The sequence below is a fragment of the Parus major genome, chromosome 7, assembly GCF_001522545.3.
Source record: "Parus major isolate Abel chromosome 7, Parus_major1.1, whole genome shotgun sequence".
Classification (NCBI taxonomy): Eukaryota; Metazoa; Chordata; class Aves; order Passeriformes; family Paridae; genus Parus; species Parus major.
The window spans coordinates 13413387-13430584 of NC_031776.1; the positions used below are offsets into that span (position 1 = coordinate 13413387).

General features: G+C 43.1%; 1 protein-coding gene across 1 annotated transcript; it reads left to right on the forward strand.

Moving 5' to 3' along the window:
- The first annotated feature begins 6575 nt into the window (after positions 1-6575).
- Positions 6576-17024, forward strand: LOC107207597. The gene is made up of 9 exons (XM_033515892.1): positions 6576-6725; positions 6801-6941; positions 8230-8405; positions 8674-8736; positions 9347-9441; positions 9995-10269; positions 10859-12775; positions 13930-14056; positions 15112-17024. Exons 2-9 carry the CDS (start codon positions 6803-6805, stop codon positions 15320-15322), a joined length of 3003 nt encoding a protein of 1000 aa, XP_033371783.1. The 5' UTR covers positions 6576-6725; positions 6801-6802; the 3' UTR covers positions 15323-17024.
- The last annotated feature ends 174 nt before the right edge of the window (positions 17025-17198 follow it).

A 17198-nucleotide genomic window follows, 5' to 3' on the forward strand; every position in this document is an offset into this window, starting at 1 on the left:
TGCAATGCTAGACAACAAATGTCTGCATACAGTGCACATATGATTAGAGGTCTCTTTTGGGTCATAGAAAATTATCATGATTCTGTATTGCATCTGAGCTCTGAATTCTGTCCATTGCTTTCTGCATAGCTGAAGAAAGAGTTTGAAATTGCTCTGACTAATTTATTTGGTCACTGAAAGAGCTATTTTTTTTCATTCTGGATACAATATAGGTCAGGAAAGGAGGAATATCCAGTCAAGGCAGCAGAAGGCTATGATTCACCAATCCTGTGGTGCACACAACAAGCACCTTTCAGCTCTCTAGTTCTGTCTGTCTGAACATGTGAGCAGCAAACCATACGATGTGCTGGGCTTCATTTTTGTGTGCAGACAATTAGCACAGCCAGCCAACAGGGGAGAGAGTAGAAAAAGGGCAGGTACTTGCACTTTGAAAATAAAACACTGGGTTTATGCTTATTAGCATTAGTAAGTAAGCAATAATATAATAAGCATAACATACTATAATGAAATTTCTATTGCTTACTCCTCTTAAGTTCACCAGTCTTATCTATAAAACCACAAAGTATTAGCCAAAGAAAAGTGAAGACCATGGCAGTAGTCTAACAGCAAAGACAGCACTGTAAAAAAAAAACTAATCAGCTATTTGTTAGTCTTAGTGCTTATTTTATTACAGGTCAGTGAACAAAAAACAGTCATGAGATGTTAATCTCTCTAGCTGTTTAATCTTAACCACCCTCTCACCATTGTTCTCTCATGGGCTCAGCAGCAATATCGCCTCCTCCCCTCTTGTAATGACCTCATTTCAAAGTACAATTTCTGTCTGGTTTGGCTTTTAAGGGGTCAGACTGATGCTGTTTGAGCTGGGATGAAGTTTGCTCAGGTCCTGTCACTGGCTGCAGTCTATGGTTCTACTGAATTTGTTTCAGTGCAGACTTATCAGGTAATTTGTAATTTGTGAATGTATTGAGCTGTGATTAGTGACAGCCCATCTAGGGAATGGGGAGTGTTGTAACGCAGCATTGCATAAGAGGACATAAGAGGCAAACATTAGAGACATATAAATAGGAATTGGAAGATAGACTTCAGTGCTACTTGGCACTGCAGGGAGATGCTTTTTCTTCAGTTTTACCAAAATAAAACAGCAGGATGGTTAAAGGGGAGAGCTGAGAGGCACAGCCCCATGCTGGATCATGTCTGGGAGTTGCAAAGCACTGTGGAAAAGGGAAGTGTGTACTCCCTGCCTCTGAAGTGCTGCATCTGCTCATTGTCTCTGTAAAAGTAGCATAGTGCATTGAGGAGCAGAAGGGATGCACTGGGAGAATATAAGTTCCCAACATAGTGGCAGGAGGAAGCAGGAGAGAAGTGACTAATGGAAGGGGAATGGATGTCTTAGGTACAGGATATGAGGGTGGTAAGGAGGGAATGGCTGTGAAGATTTAAACAAACACAAACCCAACTAAAATACAAGTTGCAAATTTATTACCAAAGCTAAAGCAGAAGATATCAGCTCACCTACAACTAAGTTAGGTACATGAAATCTAGTTCTTTGTTATGTCTTTGATTAATTTGCTTTCCTCCCTTTTGAATTTGTTCCAGGCTTCCTTGGAGAGATTCCTTGGTTTGCCTCTGTAGCTCCCTGCAGGATACACATGTTAATAAGTACAAACACAGCAGGCAGGGCTGAATCCATCAGGAGGGATGGGGACTGCAGGGCAGATCAGCTTCCCTCCTGCTGTGTGACCTGTGATGCACATTGAACTCAGGGCTGTGGGGGAGCCCCTTACCCTAGTTCAAACGCAGTGCAAATCCAGCACTGCTGCTGGAATGTTTTCTTAGCTCTGTTGCTTAGTGGAGCAGTGTTAAACAAAACGCTTTAGCAAATCATGGACAAATATAAAGGCAGGACCTATTTTATGAGCATGCTAGGCTAATCTGACATTACAGGTTCTTTATGGAGTCAGTTTTTTGTTAATTTCTTTAAAAATAGGCTTTCTTTTCTTTTAACCTAAAAGTGATGGTAGTAAATGTTTTGGGTTGTTTTTTGTTTTTTGTTTTTTTTTCAGGGATATTAGGCAGAAGATGCTTTCAATGTGTGTATTACCAGAGCTGACTTTCTAGCTCACGAGTGACACCTTCTGCCGATTTAATGAAATCCAATATAGAATTAACACTTTAGTGTTAACTATGAAACATCTCATGCTAAAGAGAGCTGAGAAGGGTAGACACAACTGAGACATTCGGTGTTGCATTATAAAAACTTTTACTGGCTTGTGTGAATTCTCCAGACCTACTTTGTTACCCTGTGCTTTCCTCTGGTCAGTGCATCCAGTTGCTTGAGGTCCTTTTTAGCTCTCCTTGCTAAACGAAGGCCTAGTTTTTGATGTGCAGTTGGTGTCTGGTACTTGATGCCTTGGGGGAGAGAGAGAGCCTCGTATCATCTCGGGCTTACAGAGTGCCACTAGGTTGTTTTTTTTCAGACCTACTGCATGGGCCTACTTGCAATGCATGGCTGGAGGTAAGAGCTTCTGGCTTCAAATTCTTTAATGCTCCCAAAGTTACTCTCATTTTTGCTGCACTTGGAAAATAAACAGGCAAGCTGTAGGTGGCTCTCACTGGCCAGTAGCATAACTGACCTTTGTGAAACTTCTAGTATTAGTCCAAACTTAAAAGCAGGCAAATAACTGACAGACATGAAGGCTGATTTTCTGGAAACATGTAATCTTGTTTACCTCTACTTGAGGAAAATGCACCTTTTGCAATTGTCATGAATTTCAGGACCCTGAGCTAGATGCTATTTTTAGTTTACAGTGACAAAACATCTCTGCATCCTCCCCCACCTTCCCCCCAAGAGAACAGACACAGCCCAGGGTTTATACCATCCATTCCATGTGTAGCTATTGGAGCTCAGTGGGCTGTAACTTGGTGGCTCTGCTGGGCCAGGTCCTGCTGCTTGGTGTTCCCTTGCCCTGGCTTTGTAGGAGTTGAGGTGAAATGTGCTCACTTTGCTTCCTGGATTGCTCTGCAGCTTCAGGGGCAGTCAGCATGGCAGATGGATGCAGGGAGATCTTGAAAGGTTGAATCCAGTGGTCCTGAAAGGACAGCAACTCACAGACTTGTATACCTGCAGAAACTACATGATAAGACAATGGGCATACTCCTCTGGTCAGCAGGAGCTAAGTGCTTCGGCAGTCCTGGCGGATAAATGAGCACAATTTGTAGTGTCCATCTGAACTGCCTTAAGGGTGTGACTTGGGCTTCCTGAGTATCTACATATCTTAATAAAGCTAGTACATGGTTTTCAAGGAGATTTAAGCCAAGGCTTCAAAACTCATGAGGGATAACAGGAAATCTCCACCAGTTTACTTCAGTGGGGAAAAAAAATTCAGAGACTGAATTTTCACATGGGCCAGATTCCAGCTCTTTGAGTCTAGGACTCTTAAAGAAGCATAAGGTGAGTTCCAGGAGTTACTGTTAATTTAAAACAGTAGATTTAACCTCTTAAACTAATTAGGACTTTTCAAGATAAAGTATCCTTAGCTTCCCAGCTCATCAAAGCGTTTCAATTCCTTCCTCATAGAGTGGGAATGATATTTTGCCCATGATTAAAACAAAGCGGCGTTGTTGGCTGAAACAGAAACTGAAGAGCCTGATAACATTAGCTTTTCTTCTTCTTCAGAAAATTTTGTACCTTTCCTACCTTGTGATCATTAAGGAAGTATCTGAGTCCACAAGGGGCAAGGTCTAGGCAAGTGGACAGTAACATGAGCTGAGCAGAAATAATATTTCTGTTCTTTCTTTGTCTCTGCTTGCATAACATCAGAATATAAATTGAAGCTTAAAGAGCCCCACCTCTCCTTCTCCCAAAGGAAAAAAAACCCACCAAAACCCAAATGCAAACTCAAGCATCCCACCACAGGAAACAGCATGAGTAGCTAGCTGGAAACCTTTCAAGAAAACATTGCTCCTCTGCAGTGTATGGTAAGCACTCAAAACAGAGATTTCTAAAAATATCTTGTGCTGGAAATTCATCAAGAAAAGTATTCCTGTCCATAAGAAGCAAGGCTGTAAAAATATACAGTGTAACATTCACAGCAAAAGGAGGGACAGTTGATCCACCCACCTATCTCAGGAGCAGAGAGAAAGATCCCTCGTTCTAAATAACATGTTGTGAAATGCCCCTACATCACAACTAGTGACATTTCTAGTTGTTGATGTGGAAGAATTCAGCTAAGAGAGGTTACAGCCAAGGCTATTCTGGTGCATGTAACTGTGAGCTGAAATGAGCTCTAACACTTTCTGGACACTGGGTGTCAGTCTGTCGTTAATATTTCAGCTAAGGGTGACTGAGATTAAAAAAAAAAAGAAAAAAAAAAAAGGAGCTTGTAATTAAGTTGGATTTGATTTCTGAGGGCATACTCCATACAGGCATCATGGCAAACATGTCAAAAATAGAGCTGCTGCTTGTTTGCTCTGAGAAACACAGCTCTACTGCCTGCCAGGCATAACTCCACCAGTTACACCCCCAGAGCTTATCTGCTGCTATGGCCAGGCAAGAGGGAAAAATGACCTTCATAAAGTGAACACAGCCATGCCAGAACTGACCAGACGTCCTGCTAAACCAATCCCTCTCCTGTTGTGGCAGAAGTGATACCCTGATGAAGAAAGGGACATTCCTGAAATGAGTCTGGTCCCTAGTCCTTAGGTGAGCTGATCCCTTCCATTCTCCCCAAAGCAAGAAATGCTTCCATATCATTGCAAGGTGGGTGAGGCCGCTGTGTTTGTGCTCTTCCCTGGTAAAAATAAGTAACATTCACTAGTGGATGCCCATGGAAGAGACTGAGGAACTGTGCCAGCAGGCATCAAACTTTCTCAGTGTATTTCTCTGTTCTCCAATTCAGGACCTTCTTGAGCAAAAAGTGTTGCCTTGGCAGTTAATATCTCTTGCTTATTTTAACTTCTACACATTTGTCCAATCGCTTTCAGAATAAGTAATATTGAAATTTTGAGTAATGACGTCTGCAATGTCTCCTGGCAAAGATTTTCAATAAAGCTGTGTGGGAAAGGGTCTCTGGTATTAAGAAGCCAATTGTTAATTTAATTTGCTGACAGGTATGCTCAATAAATTTAGTAGAGAAAATTTAGGCCCCCAAACTGGAATTTGTTATACATGGAACATACAATATGTCTTAGAGGATAATTAAATGTTTTTCCCACACCCATAGCCCTAGCATTTAATGGCACTTAATTTAATGTTTCCCTAGAGCAAGAAGTAAAGCTACAGGTAGGTCTGTGTGCCTGCAGAACTGTTAACCATTGTGTGTCTGATTTTCAGAATAGGTATAGAGGGTGTTTTGTTCATCTGGTACTTAATTAGGCTGGAATGAATAAATATATTTAATAATTGCCATTATCTAATGCTAATCTGCTAACAAATACCTCATAAAATAGGAGTAGGGTTTAGGACTCTTGCAAAGGGCTACCTTTGTCTGTGGCAGAAGGTATGATGTTCAAGTGTTAGAAAGATAAATTACTTGTCAGTGGAATTGCCTTGCTGAGGTTTAGAGCTTGAAATGTTTCAATCATCTCAGCTCCAGAGGGACGTTTACAGAGTTTGGGTGAAGGATGTACTAGTGATAGTGGAAACAAAGAATGCAGAATTTACAAGCCACAAGGACATTTGGCAGAACTCCCAGGATAAGGAAGAAGCTAACAAAACCAACTCAGTAACTGTGCTGATGTCAGCCCCAAGTAGGTAGAAGGTAATTCTGCCAAGGGGAGATTGCGACCACCAGCTCATGAAATTCACCAACTCAAAAGAGGAGAGACTGAGCACATAGACTTTATATTTGTAGTAGATAAAATACTAATTAATCAGAGAACTATGTAACTTGTAGCTGATGAGTATTAATGTCCTTGCTTACTAAAATGTATGAATAGTTATAGTTTTTGTCAGTCACTGTGACAGCCTAGTGGATTTGACACCCAACACTCCTTTCTGTGCAGAATTGTAGGAAAATCAAATACCTCTCTGTGGAGATAGGCTTCTTGCACACCAGGCAAAAGAACCCATTTTGGGAAAACAGACACATTTTCAGCAGCTTTATTCCATTAGTACCTCCACTGTAAATTGATTTTCAAAATATTTGGCTGTTTTTCCTGTATGTGTTATTTCCTTAAAATATTTAACATCATCACAACAGCACACATAATGCCAGCTTCTTGAGGGCAAATTCAAAGGTGTCTGGAAAACAATGCATTAATTTGGACTGAAGTGTATAGTGTGTAAGAAGTAATTCCTTTTAATGGTCACATTTAACTGAAATGTTAAGTTTCACCGCTGAAAACTACAAACCCTAATGTTTGGGTGACGTATGTCTTTCAGAAGAACCCTCGGCCTTTCCTGAGGCATCGCAGGAGCGGTTTAGCCCTGCGGGCCGGGGCAGGCGGCAGCAGCAGCGCCGCAGCGTGATGGGCCTCCAGCCCCAAGGCCGCGGGGGCGGCGGCCGCTGAGGGCGGGGTGGCTCCTCCGGCGCCGGCGGAGCGCAGGGGAGGGGCCGCTCCTGAGGGGCGGCCCGCCCGCCGGCCGCGACATTCGAAAGTCGCTCGGCGGGCAGGGCTTCCTCTTCGTCCTCCGCCTCTTCCTCCTCCTCCTCGTCTTCTTCTCCCTGCTCCGCCGGGGGTCACGGCGGGCCTGTGACGAGCCGCGGCGCCGCTTCTCGGGGCAAGTACGAGCCTTGGCCGGTAAGGGCTTGCAGAGGGGAAATACGAGTGCTGACCCTGCTCGGTGTCGCTCTCTTCAGCGATGGCAGAGTGGGAGTCCGCCGAAATGTCCTTCAGTCTGAGCGGCGTGAGAGAGCGGATGCGGGAGAAGAAAAAGGGTGCCTTGAGGACTGCGAAGCTGAACGCCTCGCTTGCATCAAAAATTAAAACGAAGATCATCAGTAAGTGTATTTTGCGTTGCGGTGTGTACGCATGGTGCCCAGCTTCTCGCTGGGCCTTTGGCCGTGGCATCGGGAGTGGGCAGCAGTCCTTCGTGTGCTGCTTCTCAACTGCTTCTCTGCCCGGGGGCTTCGAGTGAATTCAGTGCCCTGCAGATCAGTGTCGTGTCACTCAAGATGCCCTAAGGTGTCTGAAAGTACTTTAGTGTACGCAATCCTCTGCAGAAGCTAGGCCAACAGACTTGTTTTTATGGGGGAAGTAATGCAAAGATGAAACAGGAGATAATTTGGACTACCTTGAAAAACTCAGGTATTTCCGTTACTTTTATTTAATTCTTTAGAAATTGGGAACCTGGGGTCCAAATCTACTCAAGAGCAATTATAGAGGAAAAGAGGTATTTCTCCCATTTTTTGGATGTGATGAGGACTTACCTGTAGGTGACTTGTTTGAAGCAAGGAGAATATATTTTTAAGCTCAGCATTTGAACCATGCTGTCACTCATTACAAATTGGAGCAGTAGCTTGCTGCCTGAGCATGACCCACTGAGGGTGGAGAGGGTATCTGAAGTGTTGCATGTTATTATGGAAATTTTTTTCCTCCTGTTTTCTCTGGAGACTAGGAAGGAACGAAGGAGAATGTAACCCCATCCCTCCAAATTATTATAATTTTGAAATGAAGGGGCTCTCAGGCAAAGATATGGGAATAGGAATAACAGTTCTTTACTAGGAAAGTTAAAATACAAATTCAGTAGTACAAAAAAACACATTGACAGAGTCACAATACAACCTGACACCCTGTTGGTCAGGATTTTGGTAGCAGTCTGATTAAATGGTGGCTAGCTGCAGTCCTCCTGGAGTGACAGGTGTGGTTCTGTTGTAACAGTGAACCTGTAAAAGGGTGTAGTTTTCCTCTGAAGGTCCAGTGGTGGTGTAGTTGGGTCTGGTCCTCTGGGAATCCAGTGGAGAAAGGCTGCCTGTGATGTTCCAAATCTCAGATTATACCCAGGTAGGAATGCTTGGTTCCTCCCCCTGGGTGGAGCATCTCCCAGTGGATGATGGAATTTTGTCATTCCTGCAGTGAGAATCAATGGCCCACTAACAGAAGAGATCCCCCTGGAGTCAGGAGGGATAGGTCATGAAGAGATAAAGAACACTGCCCCACCTGGTTTTAACAGAAGGTGATGGAATAGATACTTTTGGTTACATCTTGCATTGCAACCTAAGACAAGGGGAGAGATATGGATGAGACCTTGGATGCTGATGATATGTGGTACTGCTCTGTCTCTCACAGACAACTCCTCCATTATGAAAGTCTCCCTAAAGCAGAACAATAAAGCATTGGCTCTGGCCCTCAATGCAGAAAAAGCCAATGCACAGCGGCTCACCCAGGAGAAGACCATCTTACAGAAGGAGGTGAAGCAGTGCCACTTCCAGAATGCTGTGCTGAGGCACAGGCTCTCCTTCCTGGTATGGCATTAACTGTGTGGCTGGCATGGGGAGGGGTGGTAGGCAAGGTGTGATGCACTAGCATCTCAGCCATTTGATTCGTGATTGAAACAGTGATTGAGCTGTTGTTGAATGTCTGGATTTTTGATATACGGAAAATGTTACCATTGATTTGCTTATTTTTGTTTCCAAGCTCCCCAGAACATGCCTCTGGCTACTAACATCCTTGTTGGAATAGATGTTTTTATTTAATGTCTGTGGCTTCTCTCTCTTTATTACCTCAACACAGAATAATACTTTGAAAAAAATGGACAATCTTATGGCTGCAGTTAGGATGGCGGAGCTGTCTGAGGTAAACCATGGGAAATGTGAGCACAGTGCTCTGGGAAGGGGCCCGTCTTTTTCTCTGTCTTTTGCTTTGTGCTGCCTGCTCACTTTAGTGCTGGATGTTTCACCTGTTTTCCTTTGCTTGCTTGAGTTGTGCTGGCTACATCCTTGTTTTCAGCTTGGTGTTAAGAAATTCCAGGATAACTCTTTCTGTAGGAAGAGCTACAGCTTTAAACTGTTTTTCTCTGGATTATTTGCTGTATTGGCCAGTAGGCTCTTCTGCTCTGACGGGTTGTGACTTCTTTTCAATTTCTTTTTTAAAGTATTGCCATGGCAACTTGGGATAGGGAATAGGACACTTCCCCTTTGTCCTGTCTTATGGGTGGATGGGAAAATATTTCCGCTTCCTACTTCAGATTATTTGAACTAGTTTAACTTCATCCTTAGGTTGTGGAGACACACTCTGATTCTGCTGCAATTTATTCCATAACATGAGAGGGTAGCTGACTCTCTTAAAGTACTTTACATACTTCCCAGAGAAACTGAGCTTCTGCTGTTTCTGTGCAGGAGGCTGCACAAGGGATTACAAGAACTTTAAATCACTCTTCTATTTCTCTTCTTTCTCTTCTTTCCAGTTCCAGACAAATTCTGCATCCTTGTCCAGCGGCCGGAAGAGCAGCATGACTGAAGATAGCTGGGCTGATGATATTGCAGATGGTCAGCTTCTGAGGTGGGCTTTAAAATGATACCACCAAGCTTGTCTTGAATTTCTATATGCTATACTTCTTGTGTTTTATATGTGTGCCCAGTTGTCAGTTTCACATGAGGTAGGTTCTCTGAACCACCGCTGCTTGATGATGCTTTATTCCGTCCTTTTATTGCCACTCCTTGTCTTGTTTGTCCTAATGCTGAATCTGTGCAAAAACTGGTCTTTTTACCTCCTTTCTTTGAGACCATATTACTTTTAGGCAGTTTTCTCTTTGTATCTGGTGAGTACGGCAAGATCTGCTTGAGTTGGGTTAGTGGCATAGCTAGCTACTTTGATGTTTGTTACATAAAAATGCTTAATAGTCGCCTGCTTGTATGTTGAAAGCTTGCATTCTGGAATGATGGTCAGAGCAGGATCTCTTAAAGTACATTTGAAGTCCTGCTTCTCCTCTGTCTGGTCTCCCCGTTGAAGACAGGGCCTGTACTTTGTAGACATGGCCTGTATTTAGCATGTGGGATTCTGGGGCCTGTGTATATTTGAGACATGATCCATTGCTGCTCTTCCTTCTCACCAGGATACCCATGAGAGTGCCCATTTCCAAGCTACATGATGCAGAGCAGCAAGCTGGCAGCTCCACAGCAGTACAAACATCCTCAGGAGAACTTCAGAGACCTGCTTCTAACGCAGGAGAACTTCAGAGACTTGCTTCTAATGAGCCCCTAAAAATTGTGCCTATTTCCTCCAAAGATACTTTGCTACCACAGCACGATGAGAAGCTTCAGTTCCACCAGGAAGAGAGTAGCAAGAAGGTGACTGAGGAGGCTTTTCATGACTCACGCATCTTTGGAGGTAAATTTGCATCTCTTGCTGTTCTTCTGGTATGACTTTCTATCTGTGCTCAGAAATGCATGAGTGCCATAGCTCTCAACCAGAACTCCAGTAGCTCCTAATGACTGGTAGGAACTACATGCTTCACTGGGGCTGTTATTGCTGGAGTTATGTATATCCCAGAATCAGAGTCTTCAGAGGGATATGTGGCACCTTTGCAGTAAATCAAGCTTGCAAATCAGACTTTTTGAGTAATAGGCACTGAACTTACATGAGATTTTTGGCAATGTCTGAAAGTGCAGGATCTGACTAGGATCAGCACCACCACTACTTGTGGATTTTCCATATAAATAATAACTCTTATACAGATCGTAAGTGTTCTTAATATTAGAGCTAGTTAGGAGATCTTGCTTTTGTTCAGAGGGAAGCCAGCTAATCAAATCTGGTGCACAGAAAAATTTGGGGAGTCCCAATAGAGACAAAATCATGCTTTTTTCTATGCTCTGGATTTGTGGCAGTGTATGGAGCAAGGTTTTTAGTGGTATGGGGGAAGATGGCACTTGCCTGCTGCATTTCTCAGCCTTACACATTACTTTTTTCTTTCCAACAGAGGTCTTGTGCACCACTGAACAAAATCCCAACAATTTGCCAGCACTTGCCTGGGAAACTCATCCTCTTTCATATGAGGCTGATGAGATGGCAAAACATTTCTATCGTCTCTCACAAGGGCACGTTACTCAGAGGCGGAAGTGTTCCACCTCATTTGCTACAAGCACACCATCTTCTGCTCTGGATATGTTCCCACGTGTCAGTTCCACTCAGGCAGCTTGGGGTAGTACTGCACAGGACAACAGCAGCTCCAGCAAGAACAACACACAGCAACAGCTGAGATCTCCCAGCCCCCTGGCTTCACCTGCTCAAACTGCTGTTATTTCTCATAGAAACTCTGTGGGTAAAGAGACCTTTTGTGAGCAGCCACAGACAAAAGAAATGGAGTGTGGTGTTGAAATGGACCCCAGCTATAGCCAAGTCCCTGAGTTTGTTCCTGTAAAGGTTAAAAGCAAAGGTAACTGTAAAACTGGAGAGAAAAAGACTGTTAGAAAAGCAAGAACAGGAAAAGAGAAAACACCTGCAGTTAAAAACAATGCAGAAAGTAATCCTGGTAGACCTCAAGGTGAAGAGTGTGCTCAAAGTGCAAAGAAGCTTCTTCAGCCAAAAGTCACAACATGTTCTAATGAGACTGGAGTCTGTGAGATGGGGCAGAGGACACATGAGGGGGCTTTTGACAGGAAGAATAGAGACTGTGGTGTGGAGCACCATTCTCATTCTCCTGCTGGAGCCCAAGACTTTGGAAGTACATATGAGGTGAATCCAGTGCAGCTGCAGAGTCCTGATAGTGTTGACTTGCTGCAAAAGGTTAAGAAGGTACCTATGTTTGAGATACAAAGTATGGAGAGCTTGCTAAAACCCCCACTTTGTATCTTCTCAAGTCATGAAGTTCTCTCAGATGATTCCAGTCTACAAAACCCTACAAAATTCTCAAGTGTAAGCAGAAAAAGCATCAGACAGAAAGCCAACAGAAAAACTAGAGTAATCAGGCAAAGAGATGATTCTGATGAGGAATATGTGCCAAGCAATGTGATAATACCAGAGGCCAAAGCTGAAGAACAGCCTAAAAGAAGCTTAAGAAGCAGGAAGAATACTGTCAGGAAAAGCAATAGTGATGAGAGAAGTGAAGTTAATGGTTTTAGGCCCTGGATAGATGTTCAAGAAGTAGCTAATGACAGCACAAAGGATTTGCCAGGTAATCTTAAACAGCGCAGGGAAACTTACATTGTGCATCCTTTGGATCTTGCAGGAAACTTGGATTGTTTCCAGACAGAAGTTGAGGGTGGTGAAAATGTTCCTCCCAGGTCTGTTCCTGGGAGCAAAGGGAGCAAAATCCCCAGAGCTGCTAAGAGCAATCAAAAGAGCAATATAAAACAGATAGGGGGTCTTCAAGAAAAGGGGCAAGGTGAAGTTGACAACAACATGAATGCTTTGAAAAAAGAAGCCGCTTGCAAACCCAAGCCTCAGAGGAAGAGGAGCAACTCTCGACCTCCAGATACTGATTCTCTGGCTGAAAAAAGTGATGGTGCTAAGGTTCTCATTGGAAGTTCCACAGAACTTGCATCCAAGCAAACTGTCCTGCTGGGGAAGTTTTCCTGCATTACACACCTGCTGTCTGAGCCAGATACTTTCATGGAGGAGCAGCTACCTGAGATATCACTTGCAGATAGTCTTACAGACTTCTCACACAGTCTTGAGTCCTCCCATGTGAGCAGTTCTGCAGTTTTGCCTGTCAGCTCTAGACTTACAGAAGTATCAGTTTCCAAGAGCTTAAGTACTGAGGGCAAGAGAATGTCAGCAAAATCCCCTGTTTGCTCGAAAAACTCCCTGATAGTAAAAAAAAAGACTGCAGAGGAAATACCTGGGGAAAGGAACCAAGTCCAGTCGAGTTCTTGGAGCACACCTTTGAAGGAACCTGGTAGGTGGTAAGCTGGGGAAGGTACCTGTGTTTGGAGATGAGGGCAAAAAATCCATGCAGCAAGTGCTCATATTTTCCTTCCTCTCCTCTCTTTTTTCAGAGTTAAAGATCAGTGTCCAGTATACCACTTATGCTTGTGCTGGCCAGTCATTTCTGTGACTGCATTTGCTTCTAGTTTATCAGCATTTCTGTAAGAATGTCTGTCCACTTGTCCATGTGCAGATCTTGGAATAAAACTAGCAGCTGAGTCTTGCTTTACCACTCTTGTTATGTACGGGGAATGTCTATTAATTTAGAAAATTGAGTACTCAAGCAGTTCAAAAGTCTAATTTGACGCTGACCCTGCCTACTAGGGTCAGTCAGTACATTTTGGGGCACAAAATATCAAGAAGATCACAAATTTTTGGTCCAGAATGGTTAGTGCTGCAAGGTGTCAGACTTTATAACTCTAGGTGATGTCTTCAGTGGAAAGTAATCAGGAGCCAAACTAAATTATTTTGGTTGTGGGGTTTTTTCATTTGGTTTTTAAAAGGATTTGGAGGGTGTATCCCTGGGCTGGTAATACAATAGTTATGCTGATCCTTTTGGGGAGTTTGCTGATAATGGATGCTCTGTAAAGAGTGTAGTTTTGTGGGGTTTTCCTTTCTGTAGCTTTTGACAAACAGGCCTGTTACAACTGGAATGGGCTGTACTTTGTAGAGAGGAAGTTCTCCTGCTCTCCTCCTTTTGGCTGATACCACTTGGACAGGTGCAGTGACCACTGGTGCTGTGTCTTGCTGATGTCGGTAGGTTGTCTGTGTGTCATGAGCTTGCTGCCTCCTCCAGGTGTAAGCTCCTGGGCATTACAGCTATCAAATAGAGGTTTTATATCATTTTTCTACTACACCAGGGCTCATGATACTATCAGTACTAGTGATCTATATTTTTTCACTGAGGGACCTAATTTGATTTATGAGCTGATTTTTGAGGAGCTGGTCTGGTATTTTTGGATTAAAGTGGTCACCTGAGTTTAGAGGCAATACGATTGAATTCTGGATTGTGCATGTTCAGAGAAACCTGGTAATGCAGCTCTTTCTATTTGATAGCTGTTATTTCTAAGGATATCTGGAAATTATTTGGAATCACTTTGATCATGTGAATGTCCCCCTTTGCAGATATCAGGCCACTACAGGACTTGAAAAATTCCTGGGTTCTGTCTCCCTCCAGCTTGGAAGAATCATCAGGACGTCCATCAAGGCGGAAACGGAAGCCAACCTGCTACAAAGAGCCACTGATCAATAGGTTGGGCTTTAAACTATTCCTTCCAAAGACTGTTCCCGTGCTGCAACCCCTACTCTGCCCTTATCCTCTCCAGGGATCCTCTGTTGCTTTGTTTAAACTACTTCTTACCCTTTGTGTTCTGTGACCCTCCTTTTCTACCACTCTCTGGTTATGCCAAAATTCTGCATCAGCATACATAGACGTTTAGGCTTCTGGTAACAAGCTACCAAAGATGTTATTTTACTTATTGGAATGAGCACATCTCTTGGCAGACTGCATCTGTGGTACTTCAGTGCTAATGAGGCAATAGCATGGGGATAAAATACAGGCTAAAGACAGCTCAGCAAAAGCCCTGATTTCATTTACATTCTGTGATGACTAAAATTTTACACACTTGAATAATACTTTCCTCCTGAGAGCAGGTTGTATCTATATTCACTAGCAGATATGATATGTAAACAAATAGCTGCATCTTTTCCCTAGGAAACTGTAGATTCAGTACATCCTGTTGCTGTTGGACACGAAAGGATTCACACAGACACAGTTTAATGTGTGATAGGAAGAAGAGTGTGATTTATTCTGTGGTTTCAGTATTTACAGATTCTCAACAATTACCAGGGTTTAGATAGTTAGGTTACTACTTTCCCAACCACACTGGTCGTGAGAAATATCGATCGAAAGACAGTTCTTTAATGGAATGGTATAAACACCTGTGTTTATAGGTACTTTCCTGGGAAAATGGCTAGAAACTATGAAAACAAGATCAAAAAGCTTCATTCTCAAGATAGCAACATCCAATGGCTATTGCACAGTTACGTACTCCTAAAATTATGACTTTGTAGTTATATAACATTACTGGGTGTGTTTTTCCCTGCAAAGTGTCCCAGTTTGAACTTTCCATGAATAGCTGGTTATATTGCACCAGAAAGTACTCTGTACTGGACAAGAAACAAACTGTACCACTTAATCATCTTATGGGGAAGAACTGCACTGAAATCAGAAACTTTAGGGACTAAAATCATACATGTAATTCAAGGAATACTTGATGTTTCAATGTAACCCTTTTGGTTCTGCAGGAAACTGAGACAGGGTGACCCATTTACAGACAGTGAGTTCCTCCACTCTCCTATTTACAAAAGAAAAAAAAAGCCTGTCAAAGCCAAGGGAATGACCAAGAAGATGAAAGAGAACCAAGAAGGAACACCTGAAGAATGTCTCGGTGCCAAGGCAATGAAGTTCATAACAACAGAAAGAATAGTGGTTGAAAGGCAGCCCCCAAACTCTTAGAAGCTTGTTCCTTTAGCCACAAGGCTACAACTTCGAACGCAGTGGCATGAGAAAAGATGGAGGTGGCTGACAAGGCAGCTGAACTTTTCCAATTATGGCAACACAAGGACCAGTTTGACAATTTGAGCCTTGTACTGTGGATTTCTCCTGTTTTTAAATCTTTGGGACTCATGGGGTGGAGAAAGTGGTTGACACAAATTGATGGAGGTCTGTTTTAATAATGGGCATGGCCCTTAAGTGCTTTATGATTAGCCCGTAGCTATCTTCTGCTTCCTTCATGTTCTCTCCTCCTGTCTGCCATGTAAAGCTCCCTGCAGCAGAGGGTAAGCCCTATACCAACCAACATTAAGGAATATTTGAAACACAGGGTGCTTAGGACCAGACCCAAGCATGTTTTGTCTCAAACATTCTGAGTATTGCTACAGGAAAGGTGCTCAGAGGAGAGGTTCCTGTGGGACAGAGCTGTTCAAAAACGTCTCCCCCATCACTCCTTGACCTTGTTAAAAATACCCCCTTCAGCCTTGTAGCCCCTTGAGGTACTGGAAAATGCAGTAAGGTCTCCCTAGTATCTTCTGTTTTCCAGGCTGAACAACCTCAATGCTCTCAGCCTGTCTTCACAGGAGGGGTATTTCAGTTCTCTGATCATCTTTGTGTCCCCCCCACTGGCTTTACTCTAACAGGTCCTTATCCCTCTTAAACTGGAAATCCCAGAGCTGAACAACAGTACTCCAGATGGGTTCAGCTGTGTTTCAGGAAATCCTGCACTCTTCCATTGCAGACTGAACACCCACTGGCTTCAAGCACTTGCTTTTTTTATGTCTACTGGTGTAACTTTGAAGGTTATTGTTTCTAAATGTTTGAGAGAATGGTGGGGAAAATTAGGGCTCAGACTGGTAGTGAAAGGGAAAGAAATGTTTGGAAGCAGGAGAAGTGTTTCCTCTTTATGGCAGAACAGGGAGAAGGCTGCTCTTTTCTTCTGACCATACTGCTTCTCCTTAGCATCTCAGCAACATCCATCAGTTCATGGGGACAGGCTGGGTCTTGCTGTATTCTCTGTACTCACAGGACTCCAGAAGATGGAAACCTCAGTAGTAGAGGGAAAATAAGCGTCATCTGCAGTCAGGTAAATGCTACTGCAGAGCTTACATTTAAACTGTACTGTTACTAAACTAGGAAACAAAAAGCCTAAAATTCAAAAATGTTCTCTTATTTATTTGTTCAGTTTTCTGGAAGTTACCAAGCTTTCTCTGGTACTCTGTAACTCTGGAAACCAGGTAGGAGCTAATAAATAATAGGGAATTTTTATAGGTGCCATTGTATTAGAACGTACCTGTGTTGACCCACTGATGTCAAAAGCCAGACAGGAACATAGATCTCCAACTGTTATTGTTTTCATTGCCTCGGTGGGTCAGAAATGGGACTTTTTCCAGCTGCACTTACATGCTTGTGGTAATAACAGAATAGTAGAGTGTATTCATTCACATTGAAGGTACAGAGATAGCTGCGAGCAGATAGCATTACCATTCAAACACATGGTAATACTAGCTCCTTTAGTCCAACACTGGTACCTCTATCCTAATCACCCCCTATAGCAGTCAGCTGGAGAGGGAGAGTTTGTTCGTGTGGAACTAGTTTCTGTTTTGCTGAGTGATGATGTATCAGTTTGTTTTACTCCCCAAATAAAAGTTCAATGCAAGTGGTATCTTTGAATTCTTCTACAGTCACTACCTGATGCTTACATCACTTAACACTACACGATGGCTTTGCCTAGGCCAGAACAAACTAAAACTCTATTCTAAGAGGGGAGATACTTTGTGTTTGTATCACATTCCAGCAGTCTGTCCCAGCATGTACTTGACTGTGCTGAAAGCTATTG